This window comes from Aedes albopictus, chromosome 2, assembly GCF_035046485.1.
Source record: "Aedes albopictus strain Foshan chromosome 2, AalbF5, whole genome shotgun sequence".
Taxonomy (NCBI): Eukaryota; Metazoa; Arthropoda; class Insecta; order Diptera; family Culicidae; genus Aedes; species Aedes albopictus.
In genome coordinates this window covers 468,885,482-468,903,623 of record NC_085137.1, presented here as the reverse complement: position 1 = coordinate 468,903,623, position 18,142 = coordinate 468,885,482, and the positions used below count along the sequence as shown (strand labels likewise).

At 43.5% G+C, this 18,142-nt stretch overlaps 3 protein-coding genes across 3 annotated transcripts; 2 read left to right on the top strand and 1 right to left on the bottom strand.

Moving 5' to 3' along the window:
• Positions 1 to 686: 686 nt before the first annotated feature.
• Positions 687 to 2,163, top strand: LOC109413170 (proteasome inhibitor PI31 subunit). The gene is made up of 3 exons (XM_062854024.1): positions 687 to 982; positions 1,049 to 1,590; positions 1,919 to 2,163. Exons 1-3 carry the CDS (start codon positions 839 to 841, stop codon positions 2,052 to 2,054), a joined length of 822 nt encoding a protein of 273 aa, XP_062710008.1. The 5' UTR covers positions 687 to 838; the 3' UTR covers positions 2,055 to 2,163.
• Positions 2,101 to 12,144, bottom strand: LOC109413160 (E3 ubiquitin-protein ligase SHPRH). The gene is made up of 5 exons (XM_029860696.2): positions 11,858 to 12,144; positions 10,832 to 11,801; positions 10,182 to 10,776; positions 8,566 to 10,112; positions 2,101 to 2,760 (listed from the first exon to the last, which is right to left on the bottom strand). The coding sequence occupies exons 1-5, from the start codon at positions 11,985 to 11,987 to the stop codon at positions 2,184 to 2,186; spliced, it is 3,819 nt and encodes a 1,272-aa protein (XP_029716556.2). The 5' UTR covers positions 11,988 to 12,144; the 3' UTR covers positions 2,101 to 2,183.
• Positions 12,145 to 15,887: 3,743 nt separating this feature from the next.
• Positions 15,888 to 17,642, top strand: LOC134287439 (protein mono-ADP-ribosyltransferase PARP16-like). The gene is made up of 3 exons (XM_062849256.1): positions 15,888 to 16,300; positions 16,371 to 16,877; positions 17,155 to 17,642. Exons 1-3 carry the CDS (start codon positions 16,100 to 16,102, stop codon positions 17,545 to 17,547), a joined length of 1,101 nt encoding a protein of 366 aa, XP_062705240.1. The 5' UTR covers positions 15,888 to 16,099; the 3' UTR covers positions 17,548 to 17,642.
• Positions 17,643 to 18,142: the final 500 nt, after the last annotated feature.

The window sequence follows — 18,142 nt, the reverse complement described above, 5'->3', positions numbered from 1 at the left end:
TGGCGAACTCCGATTTGGTGCTGCGAGGTCAATACTTGAAGGTTCGACGCTACTAGAGCATACAGCGCTATCCAAACTCCAACAGTTTTCGCATTAATAGTGGTTTCTGCTTTTAGTAGTGTTGCGTGTACGTACACGCTGCATTACACGAACACCACTTGAGTTACTGGTTGAAAATAGTGTGTGGGTGTGAAATAGCCCTTATATCGAAGTGTGTGCTTAGCTGAACATTCTGTATTCACGCCTGTCATGAGCGCACGGCGACGGCACACGAAACCATCGAAGCAGGCGACGCCACTCTCGTCCTCTCGTTCGTCGGCAGCCGGCCAGGTAAGACGTGCCACTGGGTGGTTCCTTTCTAGTGGATATTCCGTGTCACACAAATAGTAAACAAAAAACAGCTGTTCCCAGCAAAATCAAATGGGCATATTTTCAACCAGTAGATTTGCATTAGTGTTCGTGACACCGCGCTGCGAAACCACTATTGCTTTGTTCTCGGCTTTGTTAGTTACGCCCTTTCGCAAATTACTGAAATTACTACTGAATATTCCGAATCATTTTATTTTTCCGTGTATGGATGAAAGGCGATCAAAGTGATTTTTCGACCTTGGGATCCGCTCCCCTGTCATTTTGATGCGAACGGAGGGAATCAAAACAGAAACCCACAAACATGACCATTCATTTTTGTTCGTTCGATTGTTTATAAACTTTTACCGGAAATTTTGCTGCGCAGCTTGAAATAATTTTGATTTTCCAGTGAATTAACTTACTAATATCAGAAAAAATAGCGGTGAGTGACTTTCGAAAATCACAGGAAACATAACATCGTTGAAACAGAATGTCAGATTCGGACTATTTTGGATTTGAGCTGGTGTTCAAGTCGGTAGAGCAATCAATCCAGACAAAATCTGACGTATTGATCGCCGTCGTACATTGGTACCTAATCAAGAACTCCTTCCGCAACGTTGGTCTCGGAGATGATGTGAGTTTCTGGTTTACGGGTGTGGTCGAGCTTGAATCTCGTGAATTATAGGTTCCTTATTTGTAGAAAACGCTTTCGGATTCGGAGGAGAAAAGCGAGCTCTTGCCGGAAGGATGGAACAATAATCCGCACTCGTATGCCCTGCGGTACGTGAATAACGGACAGCTGTACATTCTGCATGGCATCGACAGTGAGGGAACGATGATCGTCAATCTGCTACAGGTTAAGACACTGAATGTTTCGAACACAACGTTCCAAATTGACACTACGGTCAAAGCATTGAAGGGCTCCATTTCGACGCTGGTACCGGAAGTGGCCACAGTGTTGGACCGTGTTCGCCGGGAGCTGCTGGTGCCGGTGTTCGAGAGCAATAAGAAGGACGGCGAGACTCAGACCAAGAAGGAGCCGGAAAAGACCGAGCGAGTTGATGTGCGACCGGCGAATCCGTTGCTTGTGGGACCTCGTTTCGGACCGGGATCGGTTGGATCCGATCCGTTGGGGGTCGGTAGCGTAGGCCGAGGTGATCTGGACCCTTTTGGCCGTGGTGGGGGTATGATCTTCGAGCCGCCTGGTGGCTTCAATCCGCTGGCAAATCTCAGGCGTCCCGGGTAAGTGTGGCGGGGAGCGTAGGGCGGATAATTACTGACTCGGTTAAGAATTCCTTGAAGGCTATTCTCATTACATCAGGCCGGGATCCGACCAGGTCCCGATCAGAGTACATTGTTTTACAACCATTTCAAAATAGAAGAATATGTTAACATGTTAACCTTCTGTTAAACAGAAATTCGCTAAGGAGGACTTTCGCTTAAAACTACGATAAGTATTCTTTAGCACTTGCTCTGGCCCTGGTCCCTGGTGCGGGGCAATGAGAAAAGCCCTTTATCATACACTCTTGTTTCAAATACGAAATTATTAATATAAATCATTTTTTCCTAGACCCAGTGGAATCGTTCCCGGGGCACGGTTCGACCCATTTGGACCCACGGTCGGCACCAACCCAAGAGCGTTCCGCAATCCGGGACCCGATCCAGACCACTTGCCGCCTCCCGGATACGATGACATGTTCATGTAGAGCCGAGGATTTGTGAACCTTTAACTGACTCAATTCAAAAACGATCTTGAAATGTATTTTTTTTATTTCGTATTTCGAAGGAATGAATAAAGAGACTTGAAATGTGTTAGATCGCACACTACTAACATGCTAATAGAGAACAATCTCGTCGTCTTCCAGCTGGAAAAGTTGCTCCAAGTGCCGAACGGTAACCTGTTTGGAGCTCCAGAGCCCGCTCTGGTCGTTCTGAATGGTTTGATGGATGGTCTCCTCGATGGTCTTCTGCACGATGAACCGATGCACGAAGGTTGGCTTCGTTTGTCCAATTCGGTGCACGCGGCCAACGGCTTGCAGTTCCTCCCCGGGGTTCAGGATCGGTTCCACCAGAAAAACGTGCGTCGCTTCCGTTAGGTTGAGCCCTTTGGAGCCGTACTTGAGCGGCAACAGCATGCAGGTTACCGCGTTCCGGTAATCCTTGAACTCTTCGATGCCCTTGTAGAACTTGGTGGTCTTCGCCCGGTATGTGATGTCGTTTTGGTCCAGCGCTCGGGCCAACATCGTCAGAATCGGGTCCCAGTGGGAGAAAATGATGATTTTGACGTCGGGTTCCTGATGCTTGAGCTGGAGAATGGTTTCCACGATTTTAACAATTTTACTGGAGAAGTTACCGCGAACGGTTATTGCCTCTTCGGAGGAGCCCAGCTGCGAGCAGGTTACGTAATAGATGCTGAAAGTGAAAAGAAAGAAATGAAGCGATGAGTAAAATGCTTGGTGAAATATGTGCTCATTCTACGAATGGAGTGACGTGACGCAGCTCAAGGTTTCCAGAAATTCCGTCAGGGTTTCTTTCTGGAACTTCTTTAGAAATATCTCCTGGAATGCCTTCCAGGATTTCTTATAAAATTCCTTCCGCATTTTTGACGCTATTTTTCTTGGTATTCCTTTTCGTTTTTTTTCGGAAAGGTATACTTCCAAATTCCTTCCAGGATTCCTGAATTCCAACCGATTTCTCCTGGCGTTTTTCACGGGGATACTATTTCTTCCCGGAGTTCCTCCAGTGTTTTGCTCAAAGAAATCTTCGTAGGATTTCTACCAGAATTTATCCCGAATACTCTATAAGAATTTCTGTCGGGATAAATCGTGGAATTTCTTTCGGAATTGCTCATGCAAATTTCACGCGATTCCTTCCGGTGTTCCTCTTGGGACTTCCCCAGAAGATCTTCCCAAAATTTCTTTCAAAGTTGCTCAAGGAAATAACGGGGTTTCTACTAAAGTTCCTCCAAGAGTTTCTGAAGGAGTTTTTGCGAATTTACTGCAAGAGTTCCTCAAGCGATTTCTTTCTTTTTTTTCCTGTGATATCTTCAAACAATTGCTTTGGGCTTTCTTCGAGATGTTCTTCCTGGTCTCCAACAGGAATTTCTTACAAGTTTTCGCGAGATTTATTTTGAAGTTTTAGCTGAGATTTCTCTCGGAGTATTCTTTCAGAAGATTCCTTCCGATGTTGGTCATGAGATGTCTCTCAGAGTTTTTCCTAATTTACCCTGGACTTTCTCCTAAGATGTTTTTTTTTCCAGAGTGTCTTCTGGGATTTCCACAGGAGTTATTGCTGATATTTCTCATTGAATTCTTCTTTTGCATTCTTTCAGAGCCAGGCTGTGCCTCGTAGTTGTACCGGATTTCTTGCAGTGATCCACCTGAGATTTTTTTACAGATATTCTCTACATTATTCCCAAAATTCTTCCCGGAATCTTTACCAAAAATTGTCCCGAGATTCTGGATACTCCTTTATGAATTTCTTCCAAAGTTATTGCAGGGATTCTTCTACGGGTTTTCCTCAGAATCCCAACTAACATTTTCAGCGCTATAAGCTTCAGTCATTTGCTTTCTGTTGTGTAACCATCGAGTAAAAGCAGTCAACGCTGAATAAAAGGAAAGCTAGTCAAATATAAATCATAAGCTAATACACGACTGCAAAACAAGCACAATCCAGCTACCAAACTTGGTTTTCAGAAATCCATTGCTTGTCACTGGGGCTGCCTTTACTCCACTCTATTCCAACTCCGGGAGATTTCCCGGAAGATGTGTAAACTTGAACACATCGAATAGGAGTCCCCACTAACAAAACAGCTGCTACTATACAGTACAATTCGTTATACTGACAAATCCCCAAACCAGCAGCGCTTTAAAGGCCGTTATGCGATATTATTACAACTAGAAGCTGTAATAAAGAAACTGTTGGTTTACCAACACGGCTTGTCGGATGTAAACATTATTGTCAAAACAAACTTTAAGCGGGATATATAGCTACTACACAAATTCTTTACAGCTATCCATCTCTGTGCTGTGAAATTATTTGGGTTGCTTTTATTGCACTTTAATTCAATGCTGGAAGATTTTCCGGAAGATGTGCAAATCGAGTAAGAGTCCCAGCCACTACAATAGCTGCTTTTATACAGTACGTTTTGTAATGTTGCCAAAACACAAAACAGCAGCGCTTCGTAGCCGTTTAAAGAACACTCTTTCAGCTAGAAGCTGTGAAGAAGAATCTGTTGGCGCAATCACACAGCTTGTTCAATGTAAACATTGCGTTTGACGTTTCACAAGCTTTTGCAGCAAGATGTAGTTGGGTAAGGTTTCTTGTGGCACAATTATGAAGCCTTGTCTGGAGTAAAACAAAACGGGCTATTTTCTATGTTTTTATATATAGCAGTGTGGCAGCGAGGACATCATCGGGACCAGTGAATACGGAGATCGGGAGTTCGATTCCAAAGAGCGGCAAGTACTTTAATTATTCAATTTTAAAAGTGATAATTCCAGTTCCACATGTATTGCGTCACGGTATCCATAACCTAATTATATTTAATCGTTTAATTTGGGGATGCCGTATAACTATTATTTAACAACTGCGAAAAGGCTGAAAAAGCGCCTTCTCAAGATGTTATTCAGTTAGTGGTTACATAGGAGCCGAGAAAAGAGCTATGACTTGGTGGCATAGAAGCTTCTCGCGCAGCATATACATGCTGATTAAGTTCGCCAGATTCATTGGTATAGGGCTTGCATAGAAGCTTCCATCTATATGTACAACACAGTAACTCAGTATCAAGCCGTATTGAGGACGCTTTGTTGACGTTTACATTCACAATAAATGTTAGTTGGGATGTCTCCTGAGATATCTTACGAAATACCTTACAGAAAATTCCTGGAGAAATATTCGACGGAATTCAAATAAAATCTTGCGAGAAACTCCGCAAAGTGTTATTGAAGAAATCTCGAAAAAACCTGAGAAAAAAATGAGACATCTCGAAAAAAGTTCTAGGTAATAGTAATTCCGATAAGAAATATTAAGGACATCCAAGGAGGAATTCTGAAAACCTCATGTAACGCTGAAAGCAGCTACGGACGAAGTTCCGCGAAGAAAACAAGACAAATATTGGAAAACTATCGATAAAAATCCCGACATAAACTATTGGATAGCTATCTCGGAAAACCACCGAAAAATACATGGACACTGGCTTCATCCGGCAGCTGTACCGATTGAACGAAACTCAACAGGGAGTGGGTACGGATAAGAAGCGATTCTTGTGGACAGCGGACTCTAACTGTATACTACAGCTACGAGGCTCAACCAATGACATTCTTGAAGAAACTTTGAATAGTTTTGGATGGATCTTAAGGAGGAATCCAGCGAGAATCTCTGTAAGTATATGGATTCCTGGATTCTGGCATCTGGAAGGCATTTGATGGCGAAGTCGAAGGCGTTCAATCTGAGTATCCAGCGACTCATGAGTGCTGTAGGGTTCTTTATTGATCTCAGGTAGCTTAGGGCAGAGTAATCGCAGTGTACCGTTAACTTCGTGCCTTCTACGTACCCTTTGAACTGCTCTAGCGCCCGGATGACGGCCAAGCATTCACGTTTTGTCACAGAATGCTCTCGCTCTGACGAGGACAGTTTCTAGGAGAAGTAGGCAATAGTATGTTCTTCGCCGTCTATCTCCTGCGTCAGTACTGCATCAATCGCTACATCGTTCGCATCGCATGCAATGACAAACGGTTTCGTGTAATCTAGCATCGCTTGGACTGGTGCTGCAACCAGGGCAGATTTGAGTTTTAGGAACGCGCCTTCTGCATCTTTCGTCCACCGAAACTTGGTTTTCGTCTTCGTCAGCTCCATCAACAGTACTGCAATTCTGGAGAAGTTCGCTATAAACCTGCGGTGCCAGTTGCACATTCCTGGGAACCGCTGTACCTGCTTCCTGCATTGCGGAGCTGGGAAACGTACGATGCACTCAATTTTCTCCTGATCCACGTTCCATCCGCTTTTGTTCAGCACATATCTTCTCCAGGCAGAACTTCCACTTTTCGGCGGAGATAGGGTAACCAATATAATTTGGACCCCCATATATTTTGGACCCCCTGAGTCGTATTATCACAAATTTCACAGATTTAATAAAGAGATGGCGAAAATTTTTTAGAATCATTCGCTAAATTAGATTCCTCTGCACGGGCAGCAATCATTTCCGCACTAGAAATAGCATTATTTGCCTTGAAATTCATTTTTGTCAATCTCGTCATCCGTGTCAGTGTCGTGCCATGTTTACAAAAAGAGATTGCGTTGCTGAGGAAACTTGCAGATGTAAACAAAAACGTTTATCATTCTAGCGCATTAAATTCGCAAAGTTCGTCTAATCAGCCTTTGTCAATCAAGTAATTAGGATGTGATCCAGCATATTCAAGTGGCAGATTGGCAGAAAATAGTTTCTAACGGGTACACCGGGTGTCCAAAATACATACTTAAGAGGGTCCAAAATATATTGGGGTGTCCAAAACAGTGAAAACTGGTGCTTCAAAAATAAGTTATTTTCGTCAAATTTTCAGCCAGAAATGACCTTGTGGGTATTTTTAGCGGACAGTGAAGGCTTTAACGATCATACGAGCATCATCATAATGTGTAACACCCTCTGAATATGTATGTTTTTGACTTAAATTCAAACTAATGTCCTCTAGGGGTCCAAAATTCGACCGTTACCCTAGTTAGACCAGCGTCCCTTGTCCGCTTAGCACTTTTTTCATCAACCTGATGTGCTCGTCGAAGGTGCGTGAGCAGATGATTATATCGTCCAGGTAGTGGAACAGGTGGGGTTCCAGGTTTGCGAAGATGTTCGTCATCAGCCACGCCAGAGCCGGACTCGCTGTACACATTTCGAATGGGACGACCTTGAACTGGAGGTGCGGCACTGCAAATGCTGTCATCGGCCAGGATTTCTCTTCCAATGACATCTGCCAGAAGGCATCTTTTAGGTCGATCGCCGAGATGTAGATGCATCCGCTGAGGTTGTTCATGATAGCCGATATCTGTGGGATGGGATACCCCTCATTAACCATCACCGAGTTAAGGTGACGGGCATCTAGACAGACACGGTACTGATCGGTCCTCCTCTTCACAACAACCAGCTGCAGCGGGTTGTTCCACGGCGAGAATAGCGCCTCTTCTATCACATCGAGCTCCAACATCCGATCGATTTCCTTGTACACCTCGTCGAGAACGTACTTGGACATGGGATAGTAGCGCTGTTTTCGTGACTTTGCTTCTCCAACGTCGACTCGATGTACATACCGGTCTATTATTCCGAGATTGGATTGGAGAACGAAGCCTCGTTTTTTATATTCAACAGATTATGGGCCCAGGGACGCCCTGGTAGTGGTTCTGGAAGCGAGGAGACCAAGATGCGGTACCATCCAAGAGACGATGAGGTATCAAGATGCGATGAGGCTAGGTGTCAATAGTCGTTGAGATACCGAGAGGCGATGAGGGACCCAACAATCGGCGGTAACAAAAGTAACTCGGTAGTGGTAGCAAAGGTGCTAGTAGGAGCTCGGCGGGCTTTGTATCCAGGAGGATTACGGTGACCAGGTACAGCTCGGGACGCGCCGGATTTAAGTGTGTGATGAGGAGTGTTGGAGTAGGTACTCTTTGGGATACATCACACAGCTCAGTGGAGCTAGGTACGAAACCTGTTACAGTAGGTAAAACTTAATCATTTTATGGCTATATCGGTAGAGTATAAGGGAGCAGAGATCAAAGTGGATAATGAAATGATAGATATGATAGTATTCGCTAGGTTGCGAGCAAGTATGAAATTTTTTATAGAAGGTGAAATTAGGCAAGTAGGCCATGTATTGCCGTACGACCTATGCTTTTAAACAGATCGGTTTGGTTAGTAGTTCATACCACCTTACCAAGACTGGCAAAAGTTTCAGGCAGCCGACTGCCGATGTATTGTTCTGTTTTCATCGCAAGTTCTATCGATCGGTAGCTTTTGCGGAATTCACACTACCGTTCATACGGGGGTATGCCTATATCGCGGCGTGTTCTTCCAATGTAGCTTTATTCGATCTTATTGGATAGAACACTTTTCTTTTAAGCCAAACTTTTTATATCAAACTTCTGATTTATCGACCGTATTCGGGACGGAACGGATGGTCAGCCTACCCATGCCTGACTACCGTAAGGACGTAAGAACCTTATACTTACTCTGGCACTCGCTGCCGATGGCGACACACAACACAGCTGATGATGTTGCCATGGTTCCGGGCCATACGTAGAATCTCCGGCGCACAGGCCACGCAGAAGTGATGTCCACACTGCAGCACGGCGTACTTATCCTTCGGAGTGTACTGACAAATTGGGCACACGTCAATCTCCCTGGCACTGCCCAGATGCTGCAGATATTTGAGCGTTCCTTTGAGGCGCACGAACTCTCGCTCGGAGTTCATCCTCTGAACCTTTAGATCTTCTAAGGTTTCGTCCACCTCGCAGTCTAGGATCTGTTGTATGGTTTTCCGGGTGTTGTTTTCCTCCAGCTCCTCGACGGTGACCACCTGCAGTCGGGAACGGCACATGTTCAGCTCGTCGTAGGCTGCAGCCGTGTAGTTGATCTCCACCCAGTACTTGGAGTACTGCTTGAACTCCGCTTTTAGGGCATCCAAGTAGGCGATGTGCAGATCACCTTCCTCGATGATTTCCGGGTCCAGATTGTCCCTCTTGGAGAAAGCGTGAATTTGTCGGATAATCAGCTCCTGGGTCGTTATTTGCCAGGAACCTTTGGTCTTCGTAGTCGGTCCATCTTCGACAACTTCCATTTGGAAGATCACGCACTCGTACTGCGTTAGCACCGATTTCACGTTACAAAGTACGCAGGTAGGTCGCTTCATTCGCTCTTGAACTGGCAAGTCCGGCAATTCCGGGTCCAAATGGCATAGAAACGCTGTTTGCACCAGCTTTTCGAAGGGGGCCTTGACACTATCTGGCCACAAGTGCTTCGGCTTGAGATTCGTAACAAAGTAGTCTATGGACTTGAATGCCTTTTGCAGCTGAGTGCGGTTCTGGGCTATTTTGTCCAACCACACGGTAAGCGTATAGTCCAGCCCACGGATGGTTTCGATCGGTCGTGCCATGCCGTCATGATTCCGGATTTCTACGTTCAATTTAATCAGTAAATTGGCCGTCTTGAGGGCATCCCGATCAACACGATAAATGACGCTTCTCCACCAGCGGCCATCGATCTTGCCACTGAGTCTGGTGTTCACCTCTCGGAGTTTCTCTGTGGCCTGCTTCAATTCAAGCTCGACACCTTTAACGATATTCGAATACGTTTCGATGTACTTCCATTCTAGTTTGGCGCACCGTTCTTCATAGTCTGCTTTGACTTCTTCTGGGGAAATTTGTTCCCCCTCTTGCTCTTGCATAATCAACACTTCCAAAATGTTGTACAGAGCGTGAATCTGAAGCAGCGAATCGACGCTAACCGTTCCCTGGTAATCATCCGCCCAGCGCAGTGCAGATTTGTACATCTTTATGGCCTGGTCGTACTCCTTGCGGATCACGTGAATCGCTGCCATTCCGTTGATGCTGGAAACCACAGAACGAAGCTGCGATTTGCAGTCCATTTCATTGCTCGTGACCAGATGTTCGTGCAGTTCGGTAGGTGTTAGCATCTTCTTCATTGTGAGTTGATCCGAGCGATGCAAAACCGACGGAATGCTACAATCCTGGCGAAGTTTACGCATTGGTTCCATTAGCTGAAATCATTGTTGAAACATTCCGGAAAATGTTAAACATTATACAAATCAGGTCTACCTTATTCTTACCAAATTCAACGTGTGAATGTTCATCCTTGCCATGCTGGTATCATCTCCGGCGAGCTTATTGGCCTTCTCCCGGAAAGCCGTCGCACATTTGGCGTGCTCCATTCGGTAGAACAAAGTTTGTAAATCGGACATCGTAATATAATGGACCACTTCCGTCTGTGGTGGAATTCCTAGCTGATCCAGCACGGCCACCTTGCAGGTGCGCCACATAATCCGAGACATTACATGAATCAATGGCCGAGAGTTACCCTGCTGGAACATCCGAGTCAGCTCGGACCATATTCGATAGTCATTATACGGCGCATAATCCAGAAAGTGAACCAAACCGTACAAATTGTCCATGCTCTTCTCGATGGGCGTGCCGGTGACCGTCCAGCGGTGTACTGCCGGCAACGTTTTTACCATCTTTGTCGTCTGATTGTGGACACCTTCGACCATCTGGGCTTCATCCAAGCACACACGCCACCAACGGATCAACGGAAGCGGAGACACCGGCCGGAGGAAACGCTTCTCGTGACGAGAAGTTCGCTCATTTTCTGCCGTGAAGTGAATCTCCGTTTTCAACACGTTGTAATCCGTAAGAACCACGTCATACCTAGAAGATGTTGAAAATAATTAATGAAGATCTTTTTGAATCTCAAATATCTTACCTCGCAAGATCAGTTGGACTAATCCAACCACTGTTGGAAACACCTTCGTAGATGAAAATTTTAAATGTCGGATCGTTAATGTGCTTGTTGATCTCCGAGGCCCACTGCATTTTGATTGACACCGGAGAAACGATGATGGTCGTTCCGGTTTCTACCAGCGGCTCCGATCGCCAACATTCCGGGCAGATGTACTTCTTAGGTTGCTCCTCGCTGTGCTTCAGGACGCATTTTTTGTGTTGTAATAGATTACATTTCATGCATGCTATCAATTTCTTTTTTGAAGTCTTGGTGCAGATGCATCTGACAGTCTTCTCCTGTACTGTTTCATCACATCGATTAACTCCCACCTCTAGCTCTTGCAATTTGCGCTTCCTTTTCCTATTATACAACATTAGCCCCAATATCTCTACCGTCTTGCCCATTCCCATTTCATCAGCCAGGATTCCACCGGAAGGGATAGCACTTTCCCGAGGCATTTCATCGACCACCTCTCCACTGTCTAAGTACATGAAGAAATCCACTTCCGGGACGTTTCGACATCTCAGTTTCAAATACTGCGCCGGCAACCTCTTCCGGACGGTTTCCCTGCCCAGCATCCATCGAATGGCTTGAATTTGATAGGGCCTCAACGTGGGCCGCAAGCTTGCGTGGCACACATCATCCGGAATAGGCCCATCCAAAACGTCTTCCAGATGACTCTCCCTCAAACGGTCGTAAAACTTACCCACACTTAAAACTGTCCCCGGCTCATCCGATTCTTCCCGAAGCTGCAACTCCTCCAACCGGACAAAATCGTGTCGTTCAACTTCTTCGAAAAATTTCCGCACCATTCGCTTGCGTTGCTCAATGCATCCGAAGTCATTCCACTCGTCTGGCCTCAGCTGCCGGAGAAACAAGCTCAAATAAATCGTGGCGCTGTCCGACGCATCCGTTCGCTGGTGGAGTTCATATTCCGGGATACGATGGACATCTGCAGCAGAAAAAGATTATTACAAAATATCCACTAACATTATTTCATGAACCAACCTTTTAGCAAAGCTTTCACATTTAGCGTTTCATCGAGCTGGAAAAAGTTTTGTCCCAGATGTTTGAAGGTAGTGCCTTCCTTTGAGACATCACTCCGTAGGATAGCAATGTCTGCCAAACAGTACTGCATGTTGAACGGTTTAAACAACCTTTCAGAAAAGTAGCAATTGAAATTAATCACTAGGTATTATAATACTGATTAAAAAATAGACTTATTTTAAGAAAATAATCTGAAGGAATTACGGTGGGTGGAGGAAGTTTTTTGCGATTACGATTTTGTTTACAAAATAAAATGTTTTCTTGTCAAAACAGGAAGACGTCATTTGACAGCAAGGAGAATACATTTTACTAAGGTGGCGCAGATAAACATTGCAAACCACTAGTTGTCTCTTCCACTCTTCTGGTGTTCTTATGCAACTAAAATAGTGACGTCACTATTTCAGTTCCATAAGAACACCAGAAGAATGGAAGAGACAACTAGTGGTTTGCAATGTTTATCTGCGCCACCTTAGTAAAATGTATTCTCCTTGATTTGACAGTACTACATTGGCATCGGTTAATGAGGTCGAAAAAGCAGTTTATCGTCAATTGGGTTCTTTAGGGGTATCCGGATTATTTCGGATTCGGATTCTTTGCTCGGAAATTAGTCGAAATCCAAAATTTCATAATTTTTGGAGTCCGGGAACTATTTTTAAAATGCATTTAAAGTTTGTATGGAGAATCAAAACCTAACCGCCCAATGCTAAACGTACTCTGCTTGGCCGGGCAATCACTCCCGCATAAAAATTTACAATTACTGCTATCGTTCATATCATAAGACGTCCATCCGTGGAATGATTACTACAAAAGCAATAATATTTCTATGATTCGATGATTAAAATTGGAAAATTGATATTATTCAATACTATTAGAGTATCATAAGTATCATACATTCAATGATACATGAATCATTTCTAATAATACCTTTCTGGTAAGTTGGCAACTTTTGTGGACTTTTTCAGTGTAGAAACCATGCAATGGCACAAAGTTACGATACTATGCGTTACTGTTTCGTTATCAGTGACAATGTTACGTACTTCTAAATGCCTTTGATCACCAAAAACAACTTTGCAGTGATGGCTCCATTTTGCTCTAGCGAGGATCGCTTTGTGACCCAAAAACTGCCACTCTTGGCGGCTGCTTTTTTCACGCCAGAAGCTGCTGTTTTCTAAATTTTACGAAGCACTTGAAATCTTACCTTTACCGGATGTCATAGCACGCAGGAGTCGACATCTTCAAAGGTCCCCTTTTCACCCAGAATGCTTCTATTGCAGATTTCCAAAGTCGATGAGTTCACAAATTTCACATTAACAACACCAACGCGTTTCATCCTACCGCGAACACCGATTCAATTTGGTATAGTGTGTAAGCACCACGCGAAGAGTTTTCAATCTTAATCTTACTCGGTTCGATTCCCGACACAACAAAAAAACACCGTTGATGTAAACAACGATTCACGCAATCGTAGAAAAACTTGACAGTGTCCTACAAGTGCCCACAGGGGTGTGCTTTTTTCCAATCGGTAAAACAGATTTGGTGAAATATTTCAGTTTTGTTTTTATTATTCACCGAATCATAAAGTTGATGATAAAGTGATTATATTACGTACGATTCCGCAAATATTTTGTCCGAGAAATTTGGCGTTTTTGAATGGTAACGATACTTAACAACCCATTCGGTCTATCATTAAAGAACCCAAAATAATAACTGTTATAATCAATATTATTGGTTGTATCATCGATTTATAATCCAGTTTATGATAACCCAAATCATGAGAAAACCGCACTCTGTACAATTGGTGTACGATACCGTTTTATTCGAGTAGGTGGCAGTAGTTAGCAAACGTCAAACAGGAGCAAAAACGACGCCAGCGCAGCCAGTGGTCAATCGACCTACTACCGAAAATTTGAATCAACCGTTAAAAAGGTGATCGATGAGAAACGAGCGGAGTGTGACGTCTCCACGATAGTCCGTGGATAATTTTTTTTAAAGAGTACTTGGGAGTAATTTCATTTATTTTTTAATTATTGTATTCTCTATCCGGTTGGAATAAAGCCAGCCATTCAATAAAAAATTGCCATTTTCTTGGTTCACAAGACGTGTCGCAACTGTTTCGCATCTAGTGTGCTGTGTTGCTGACAATAACGAGAAGGATGCGTACTTGTTTTGACATGATTCAAAAACGTCGCGAGTTGGGTCGCGTCGCGACTTGATTGTGCGACGTCCGGTTTGGTGGCAGCCCGACAATATTTGCTTACTATCTTCCATGAGCTTCAATTAATAATGAAAATGGCTCTAGGTCAAATTTAAGATTATTCGACATCATTACAGAGAATCTACTCTAGAATGACCAAAAGGTACAATCACAAAATAAATTTGTTAAATATTTTTTCGTGTTTAACAACAATAATTTTAATAAGTGTAAGAAGGGTTCTGCTCTCCATAGGTGGATTAAATCGGGATTCTATCCATTTATCCGCGAACGGTAATGGCGGCGGCGGGCACAACTAACCGATTCGAATTTTGACGTTTCTTGGGGATCGCAATCGGTTGGCACCACCGACCGGTGGGTGAAGGGGTGAGAAGGAGAATGAAATTGTTTTGACTTTCCCCCAAGAAACGTCAGAAACCGAACCGGTTGGTTGTGCCCGCCGCCGCCATTACCGCTCGCGGATATGTGGATAAATCGAATCAAATGTTCTTGGGTCACAAAATATGACAGAGAAAAAATGCCCTAATAGAAAAATATGGCACAACGTGCTTAACCCTCTAATACCCTCTAAATTAGTCTATGCTAATACCCAATCCCGCCTTTAGACGGGGTATAGTATGAGCATTTTTGTAATTTTTGTTTCGTGGAAAATCATTTTTTTTTATATTTTTGGCTGATATTTAGGACTGTTCTGTATATCTCAAAATGATTTTTGGTGTTTTTTAAAGCGTTTTTAATTTTTTTTAAATCATTGAAAAATTGATGTTTTAGTCACCTTTTAGAAGTCATTGTTTATTTTGTATTGAACCGCTACAATTAACTTATTTTAAATTTTTCCCAAATCATTTCATCCTTGTTTAATAGTTTAAGCACAGACAAACAGACGTAACACTTGCGAAATTTCCCTCGACCACGCATTAAACGATCATTTTAAATTTTCATAGTTGTGGCTTTCACAACCAGAGGCGTGCGCATCGTTTTTCTATGCGTGTGACGTTTCACACTAGCGCCTTCTGTTGACGATATTGCACAACACAGTGATTCGTGCAACTTTTCCACCAGGTGATGGTAGTGTGAACTAAGCGATGGATTTCCATGAAAATCGTTCAAGGTGTTACGTCTGTTTGTCTGTGGTTTAAGGGAATCGAATACACTCTAAAATTATTTTCCTTAAGATTACACGGATAATAAAATTTCCTGTAAAAAAATTAAAATAATAATATTTCAACAATAACCATAAAATCTCAAAATGTTTCCATCTCAAAAAATCCATTCCCCAAATTGGCTTCCAGAAAAAATATAAAAGTGTGGGGATGTTCAAAGATAAAAATTGGAAAAATCAAAAACTGAAATTCACGAAATCGAGAATTAAAAAGAATCATCTACCAAAACATGTTTAAATCGATTTTAGATGACGAAAAATGATATTTAGATCAAAATCAAAAATTTCATCTTGATCATACACGGAATGATACAATCATCCAGCCAATCGCCTCGCTCGCCAGTGTATATATAATACATTTTTATTAAGCCGAAGTAAGTCGAAAAAAACACGCAGATAAAAAACTTTTGCAGTTTTCACCGGATTTTGTTTTTGCTTTCTTTTCGATGTTTCGGCTTGTTCCCCAAAACCCTAAAGACTGGGTTTTCTTTTTCCTAAAATGGATTTTCGAACATTCAGATTTTCGGCCATCGTTACCACTTTCCTTTCAGTTTCCTTTTTTTTTTTCAAAGGTTTTGCTTTTCTGTTTTTTTCGTTTTGTTTACACATACTTCGTCCTTCAAAAAATCAATCGAAAAGGAAAACCTGATAACAAAAACATAATATCGGTCGTGGTATCAGTATACTCTTATCAGTTTCCAGAAAACCCGAATAATCAAAAGATGCTCCACACATAACGACAACGACTATTTTGCGTCCAGCATTTGATTGTACATACTACATTGTTTGTCTTGGCCCCCGAGCATTTTTGTGTAAGTTTAAATTAAAGATGGATCTTCCATCGCAATCAAATTCCTCCGCGGCTAGTAAACGTAGCGCTCTAGGGAAAGAACTTGAACGCGATTCTTTGGCAGCGGATTTGCGTCTGTCGCTGTTTATCTCAGCGGCCCGATCGTTCAAGTACGATTCCTGCCTGCAGCCATTTCCGCCGGATTTCATCAACAACAAAGAAAAGAAGATCGACGAACTGGTAAGTGACTGTCTGTGCTGCGACGATAAGGACACGTAATCGTTACTGATTGGTTCTTTACTTTGATCAGAATGGCGTCCTAGATGGTCTCGCCCCTTTGAAGGAACTAAATATAGCGGAGCTGACGGGGCCACACTTGGATTTGCTGCATTGGATTCTCTGCCAGCAGTCCAACCCAGGATTGCGTACGGTACCGAAGACGGATTTCGATTCCGTATTAGCCAAAGCACCATGCTTGGCCAGCGTACAACGGCCGCAGCAAATCTTCGAAGTAGTCTACCGAGAGGACGCTCACTCCGAGCGACGGTTTAGAGAAAATGCTGACCAATTCGCACGCCACTACGCCTACCATGGGAGTAAGCTGTTCAACTTTTATTCCATTTTGAACTATGGTTTGCAGCAGCATCTGAACCAGACGGCTCTGTTCGGGCAGGGAATTTATATGTCGGCAGAGTTGCATGTGACCCAAATGTTCGCTCCCACCGGAGCCGGGTGGGCGAGATCAGCGTTGGGTAGCCATCTGGCGTGCACGGCACTTTGCGAATACGTCGATAATCCGGCCTATGTCAAGTGTCAGGTGAGTGCGGTTTTATTCTTATGATGTACATATGTAGGTATGACCCTCAATCGGAATCGCTAAAGTAATTTTGGTTCTTAGAGCCCGGAATTGTTAGAAAAAAATTAATGCACCAGGCTCCGTTTGATAGGACGTTTCTTCTCAGATCCGTACACGTACTGGGATCAAGAAAAATCAAACGTTTGTCCATTACTTGAACGATTCTTTGCCTGAATTTTCCATTACTGCATCAATCCTTTGCATAAGTAAATGCGCATCATTTCGTCATTTTGCTCAGGTGGAAAGTTCCAGCTGGAACGACATTCCGGAGAAGTACATCCTGGTGAAGAATAACGAACTGGTGCAGGTACGCTATCTGTTGGTGTACGGAACTAATCGCAGGAAAACCGGAACCGCAGAGGTGAGTAACAACAATCCACAGGCGGTGGTTGGCCAACGTCAACTTATGGAAGAAGGACAAACGAAGCGCGGTGAGGGAACGCGTTCCGGTCGCTGTACGCGATGGGTTGCAGCCAATTTCGGATGGCTTATAGCAGGTGCGTACTTGCTGATGCTATTCGGCATCGGACACAACCCCAATGCGCACTACATGAAGCAGATGTTTCTGCAGAAGATCAATCACGTTTGCAATGCATTGTTTGGTAGGGTAAATGAAAGGGGGGATGCATGAGGGATGGGGTTTTCAGGGTAAAAAGTATTTTTAAAGGGAAGTAATATTTAGATTTAAATTATATTATTTACTAAATATAAGACACGGTAATTTCACCTCAAAAGGCTAGTGATATTTGTCCGAACGGGTCCTTTTTGCTACTCAGCGTGGGACCGGCGACCGGAGCTAAAACGACGCGAGCGCCGTGAGCAAGCGATTTGTGAACTGCTGAGTATTTAAACTAATCGTTAAAATGAGGATCGATGGGAAGTGAGTAGAGTGAGACGTCTGTTTGTCTGTGGTTATAAGTTATATGGCTTTAAACAATTCTCGCGCTTAGTATGGCTGCGTTTAAATGTGTACCCTGTACATTCGAACTCATACGGTTAAGAAACGAATATCTGCATTCTTTAAACCAAGGTCATTACTGTCGATGATTGGTGGCTCGGTTTTTCAGATAATAAACCTTCAGCCTTTCTGTATTGATACACCTAACTGAATACACTACTTCGAATAGTGATGTACCGAATATTCGGCCGGCCGAATATTCGGGCCGAATATCAGCCTTTTTTCGATTAGTCGGTCTCTCAACTTTATTAAGGTCAATAATGGCGCA

Bases quoted from the DNA above. Each gene is read 5' to 3' on its own strand.
- LOC109413170 (XM_062854024.1), top strand. From the start codon at position 839: ATGTCAGATTCGGACTATTTTGGATTTGAGCTGGTGTTCAAGTCGGTA. The intron at 983-1,048 runs GTGAGTTTCTGG...CCTTATTTGTAG, and splicing joins ACGTTGGTCTCGGAGATGAT to AAAACGCTTTCGGATTCGGA. The intron at 1,591-1,918 runs GTAAGTGTGGCG...ATTTTTTCCTAG, and splicing joins GCAAATCTCAGGCGTCCCGG to ACCCAGTGGAATCGTTCCCG.
- LOC109413160 (XM_029860696.2), bottom strand. From the start codon at position 11,987: ATGCAGTACTGTTTGGCAGACATTGCTATCCTACGGAGTGATGTCTCA. The intron at 10,777-10,831 runs GTAAGATATTTG...AACATCTTCTAG, and splicing joins AGTCCAACTGATCTTGCGAG to GTATGACGTGGTTCTTACGG. The intron at 10,113-10,181 runs GTAAGAATAAGG...CAATGATTTCAG, and splicing joins ACATTCACACGTTGAATTTG to CTAATGGAACCAATGCGTAA.
- LOC134287439 (XM_062849256.1), top strand. From the start codon at position 16,100: ATGGATCTTCCATCGCAATCAAATTCCTCCGCGGCTAGTAAACGTAGC. The intron at 16,301-16,370 runs GTAAGTGACTGT...TACTTTGATCAG, and splicing joins AAAAGAAGATCGACGAACTG to AATGGCGTCCTAGATGGTCT. The intron at 16,878-17,154 runs GTGAGTGCGGTT...CATTTTGCTCAG, and splicing joins CGGCCTATGTCAAGTGTCAG to GTGGAAAGTTCCAGCTGGAA.